Source organism: Eriocheir sinensis, chromosome 32, assembly GCF_024679095.1.
Source record: "Eriocheir sinensis breed Jianghai 21 chromosome 32, ASM2467909v1, whole genome shotgun sequence".
Taxonomy (NCBI): Eukaryota; Metazoa; Arthropoda; class Malacostraca; order Decapoda; family Varunidae; genus Eriocheir; species Eriocheir sinensis.
Genome location: NC_066540.1, coordinates 4,032,677 through 4,038,920, shown reverse-complemented (window position 1 = coordinate 4,038,920; position 6,244 = coordinate 4,032,677). Strand labels below are relative to the sequence as shown.

Sequence of the window (6,244 nt, the reverse complement as noted above, 5' to 3'; positions counted from 1 at the left end):
TATATATATATATATATATATATATATATATATATATATATATATATATATATATATATATATATATATATATATATATATATATATATATATTGTATATTTTTTGTACATTTTTTCTTATTTTTGTTTTTTTTGTTACAGCTTCAGCAACCATTGAGAATGAAGAGCCAGCACCTCCCAGAACAACTAGTGTGGCAGCATGTAAACCTCCGACGCCTCATCCCTCGCAGGAACCTCCCCCAAGAGGGTGGCCATGGCTGAGTTGTATCCAGTATCTAGGGATGCAAACATATTCCTGAGCCTGCTACTGGTCCTTCAGCCATCCGAGAAGTGACAGTTACATCTGTATCCAAGACACAAATCATGTTCCTAATGAACATGATTACCACAGGGAGGAGCCGAACTCTTCAAACAGCACTCGAGACAAGGCCAGTCCGTAGCCGTGGATCAACCTGGCCATGAGGAGACAGCAAGCCTCCAAAGAGTTATTAATGTTCAAAATAATACACAAGAGATGCTAGATAGACACCTTACAAGAATAGGGTGACAACCTTACCAGAATAGGTGACCTACTAGAAAAAATAGTTCAAGGCTTGACAGGCTAGAAACTGCTATCCTGGGGCACAGATATTACCTTTATTACCTTTCTTATTAAAGTCAGTAGCTATTTTAGATCCTAAAAGTGCAATATATAGTCACACAATGCTGTGATAAGGCAGTGACAACGTGGATGCAGGACTTCTCTCCGTCCCACTGCACCACAGAGGCGCTGCTCTACTGTGATAAGAGTAAATATATTTATGATACAAATAAATGTGATATATATAAAAGCTTCTAGTTCAAATGCTATAGTTGAAAGTTTATTTTTTTGTTACTCTACGGGTAATTATTTTGAGGGAAGAGAGAAATAAATACTTAAAAAAATCTGTATATTTAGCATTAAAATGTAAGTAACAAAATATCAAAAGTGTTCAGGATCTGTTATTAAATGAGATCATATTTATGTCACCTGCTATGTAACATAAAAGTACAAATAGAATTACCTCTTCAAATGAGATATTTATTTCAACTACTATATGCACCATAATATCACTTAGTCACTGAACTGTCTACATTTAGGTGAAAAAGCCCTCAACTATTTCCCTCCTCACATCTTGCCCTGTGGGGTTGTGATCACCATGTATGATGTCATTGTCATTATTCATACCATCATCATTCCCAACTGGTGCGATCATTGGAATTCTTCTTCTTATGCACCTATTGTGGAGCCACATGCACGTAGCAGCTATTTTAGCACACTTCTTGGGGTCGTACTGCAGCGATCCACCTGAACGGTGAAGGCAGAGAAAGCGAGACTTCAGGACACCAAAGGTTTGTTCAATGATGACCCTTGTAGTTTTGTGGCTCCTGTTGTACTGCCGCTCACCTTCAGTCATGGGGTCATGGAAGGGTGTCAGCAGGTATGGTTCAAGAGGATATCCACAGTCTCCTAACAGATGAAAATCTCTGAAGGTCCCAGCCTCAAATCTGTCTCTTAAAGGGCAATTTCTCCAAATGAAGGCATCATTTGTGGCACCAGGATACTTGACACTGAAGCTGGTAATCAGCATCTCAGCATTGCAAATGACTTGCACATTCAGAGAATGGAAACTCTTTCTATTTACATAAATATGTTCATTTTCAATAGGTGCCTTAATAGGTATGTGCGTGCAATCTATGGCACCAATTACTCTGGGGAAACCACCTATAAAACTAAATGCGGCTGCTGTTCTGTTCACATCATAGATATTGGTTGGCATTTTAATTTCCATTTTAGCCTTCTCTATAGGATGTTGGTCACACTAGAAATTATTCGACTCACACTTGGTTGAGTGAGTCCTGTGGTATCAGCGATAACATTTTGAAAAGTGCCACTTGCAAGAAAACGCAGAGTTACAAGCACCTGCGTGTGAGTGGGTATAGCATGAGCCCGTTTTGTTGCCCGTGATAACAGTGGAGACAGCTCGTCGCAGAGTCTGAGAATCTCATGCCGAGGCATCCTATAGTGCCTCAGAAGGTGCTCGTCGCTCACTTGAAGAGGGTCAAGTGGATCTCTGTATCTCCTCTCACGCCTCAGATTTCGTTCAAAGAGATGTGCTGCCAGAAGTTCCATGGCTGTGGAGTAGACACAGAATCAGTCACCGGTCAGCGCACCACTGGAAAGGTGAAATAAAACCACCTGATAATGGATAACATAAACACGTGCATTTCTTTCGACAGGACTAACAATTACAGATATATTTTATTAAACGACTAATTAGGGGGGGGTTGAGGGGCGCGCTGCCTCCGATAGGTTAGATCGAGGTGTGGCAAAGCCCCCCCTGACAGGTTGCTGTCACTCATATGGCTTTCCCCCCCCAAAGAAAAAAAAACATTTCCCCCCCAAACTTGTAGGCTTTAGGAATTAAGGGAAATATGAGGAAAATGGTGTGGTGCGCATAAACTGCATATTTACCCAATCTTCAATTGTGATGGTGTCCATAAAGTATTAGTGCATAGGAACATGGCAACATACCTATCTACTAGTTCCTTACAACTCCACAAAAAAAATGGCATTATTGCAAGAGGCAGTGGGAAGCCCCCTTACAAGTTTTCACCAAACTTCCTAGTTACTGTATTACTAAACATCTTACTGGTAGTTCATTCACTTCTTACAACTGTATAACTACGTAAAACATCGTTTATATGCATTTCATACCTGTATGAAAGCTGTATGTTCCACTTGTAGCAGCGAAGGCGTGCAGGGAGAGGCGGCCGTAACTCACTTAGGGCTGCCCACACCCGCCTTAACCTGCGGCGCCGTAACTCTCCTCAAAATGGCCGCGCCAGTGTTTTGAGTATACCAGCGGAAACGCTACGGCCGGACTTACGGCGCCTTAAGCAGATACGGCGCCGTAACTTCGTTTCAGAATCCGCCCCCAGGGCCGGACTTGAGCGGCGGGACCTAGAGGACAGGAGTATCCAGACCGAAGAAGCCCGGAGGAAGAAGACAGTGAAGAAGACTCCAATCCGCATTATAGGCGACAGCATGGTTAAGAATGTCCACGTGCATGTGAAGTGCAAGTTGGAGGGAAGTGGCATCACCAGCATGAGTGGTGCAGAGATACCGAACATCAGAAAGAAAGTACAGGAAGAAGCTGCTGGAATGAAGGGTGTCAGGTCAGGACGGCCCCAGACCACGACGGCCCCCCCTGACGGCCTCAAACCATGACGGCCCCATTTTGATCTCCATTTTCCACGGTTCACACTTGGCAATTTTTTGGCCTTAGCTCTAATTGCATTTATGTGCTAATTACCGTCAACTACCGTCAACTGCCGTCAACTACCATCAACTACTGTCACCTCCCTCATGATTTAAAAATTCAACACTTGTCACCAACTGTTGTCAATAGTGAGGATATCAATCTTCATTGATAACTAGAAATACATGTAAAAATCCCTACTTGTTATACATCCACCAATATTTTAATGAAACTTGTTTCAGTGTGTGTGTGTGTGTGTGTGTGTGTGTGTGTGTGTGTGTGTGTGTGTAAAGGGTGGAGTTGGAGGAAAGGAAAGAGGGAGATAGCAGGGAGGGAGGAGGGAAGGACTGGGAGGGAGAGTCTGGGAGGAAGGGAGGGAGGAGGGATGGGATGGGAGATAAGGCGACAAGCATGTGTGCATGTGTGTCTGGGTGTGGGTGTGTGTAATAACAATAACAATAATAATAATAATAGTAATATTATTGTTTTAATAATAATAATAATATTATTATTATTATTATTATTATTATTATTATTATCACAAAAAAAGATAATAATAAGCAGTGAAGGGCTGAAATAGGAAGGAGGGTTGACACCAGTTGACGGCAGTTGACGGTAGGGAGGAGGGATAGGGAGGGTTGGAGGAGGAGGTAGAAGATAAGGAGGTGTGTACACGTGTGTCTGTGTGTATTTACCTAGTTGTATATTACAGGGTTCGAGCGGGGCTCATAGTGACCTGTCTCCATATCTATCTTTGTCCAATTTTTCCTTGAATTTGTGCACATTTTCTGCTGTAACAGTCACGCTTACCATAAATAATTATGGTAAACGACTAGGAATACAAAAAACAGTGTTTCCGAACACACTTAATCTCATTCACAACTAATTGAAAGTGTTGCCAGTAGTATGATAAACACAAGGCTTCCAGGTATAAATTGACAGGAGTTGAATCCATCTAATCAGATCGATCCACTACTGCTCAGACAGCATTGATCAGCATGCCTCCAGTAAGACCTTCACAAAGTAAGGACACCTGCCTACTGTGTCTGCTGTGACAGAGTGCCACAAACCGACAGCATGCCTTGTGTTGTGATAACTGCTCCCAGTGGCAACACAGATTGTGTAACAGTGGAGTTAGTTATGCTCAATACCAACTGATGAAGAAGGGTGACCTCAACATACAGTGGCATTGTTGCAAGTGTAAGTGTCCTGCAGATTCTTTAGCTCAGCTGGAAGACTTTACCTTGCCAGTTGGTGAAAGCACACACATACAGACCTTCACAAGCGAAAACAGCCTGATAACTCAAGACGACACAAGTGACCATCAGCTGCCCGACCTGCAACCTGCACAGAACACTGCCATGGAGTCTGCTTCACATGCTGCCATTCATCTAAGCAACACCAGCAACAGTGATGACGGCACTTTCCACATAACACACAGTTTTCAAATTCCTCAAGATATTGTAGAGGATGCATTACCAGATCTTCCTATTGCAGACATCTCGGCCAGCGATAAGCCACACGTCACAACTTACCAGATCATACCAGCCGGCACACTCAAAGGAAAACCTCTCTTGGTTGACAGCAATGGTTATTTGTACAACATCAAAGCTAACAAGAATGGACATCCTGGCAAAACTACTTGGCGTTGCAGCATCCGGAATCGCACCTTTACGTGCAAGGCCACTGTCTTACAAAAGGGCAACACTTTTACTCCAGGGCTCCATGACCACGCTCATCAGGCAGAACCAGGGAAGCAGAAGAACTACGAGATTGTGGCTGATGTCAAGCGTAAGGCGTCTGAAGATGTGTTCCGTTCTGCCAGTGCCATTGTTGAAGAAGTGATGACCAGCCAGTTACAACCTACTGATCCAGAGCCAAGTCGTCCTGCACCGGGCCTCCTTGTGAGACGGGCCAACAGACTACGCCAAGCATTGCGGCCTACAGATCCACAAGATCTGCACTTCGAAGTAGCTGTTAACTTCATACCACAAGATTATCTCCGCAATGATATCGCAATGGATGGGGCAAGACATTTGATTTTTGCAACACAAGCACAACTTGACATCCTGGAACGTGCCAAGACGTGGTATGTTGATGCCACCTTCAAGATCGTCGCCGCCCCATTCCACCAGCTATTCTCCATTCATGCTTTCATCAAAGGAGATGACAGTGACATGAAGCAAGTCCCACTTATATTTGTGCTGATGTCACGCCGTAGGAAAAGGGATTACAAGGCTGTCTTGGAATCTATCCTTAACATGGTTCCAAACAATCAAGAAGGTTGTTGCTGATTTCGAGCAAGCCATTTGGAGAGCCTTCCGTTACATCTTGCCAAACACCACCATCCAGGGATGCCTATTTCATTGGGCACAGTGTATCTTCAGGAAGGTTCAAGACCAACCCCTGGTCTGGCGGTTGCATACCGTGAAAACGGTCCAATGCAGAAGTTTGTCAGAAACTCTTCGCTCTCCCATGTCTTCCTGTTGAACACATTCGTGCAGCCTTCAACCAGCTCATCAATGAACCATCGACACCAGCCGTAGCTCCACTTCTAGACTACATCCGAGACACGTGGATTGAAGGAGACCTGTGGCCGCCAACTTCATGGTCATCTTCAACCAATCAACAAGAACAAATAATGATGCAGAGGTTACCACCGTCGCATCAATGAGAAAGCCCGCAATCAGCCCACCAGCTCTACAAACTGATCCCTCCTTCATGCAGAGAGCTGCCTTGTTCCTCTTCAGGTCCAGCTTGTGAAGGAGAAGAAACTGAAAAAGTATCACCGCAAACGTGCTCAGACCACCCAAGGACGAATTTTTCAGCTACTGAGGCAGTACGAAGAGGGAACCCTGACAACATCATCCTTACTCAAGAAGTGTTCCAGGTTAACTGCTCCCCAGTTTGTGATTAGGCCACCATATGTATTGTGAAATTAGAGAATTATATAAATCATATGT

At 43.8% G+C, this 6,244-nt stretch overlaps 1 protein-coding gene across 1 annotated transcript; it reads right to left on the bottom strand.

The window, feature by feature from the left end:
- Positions 1–567: 567 nt before the first annotated feature.
- LOC127006060 (putative nuclease HARBI1) lies at positions 568–1,810 on the bottom strand. The gene has a single exon (XM_050875548.1). It carries the CDS (start codon positions 1,797–1,799, stop codon positions 1,116–1,118), a length of 684 nt encoding a protein of 227 aa, XP_050731505.1. The 5' UTR covers positions 1,800–1,810; the 3' UTR covers positions 568–1,115.
- Positions 1,811–6,244: the final 4,434 nt, after the last annotated feature.

Coding starts and splice junctions, on each gene's coding strand:
- LOC127006060 (XM_050875548.1), bottom strand. CDS start 1,799: ATGCCAACCAATATCTATGATGTGAACAGAACAGCAGCCGCATTTAGT.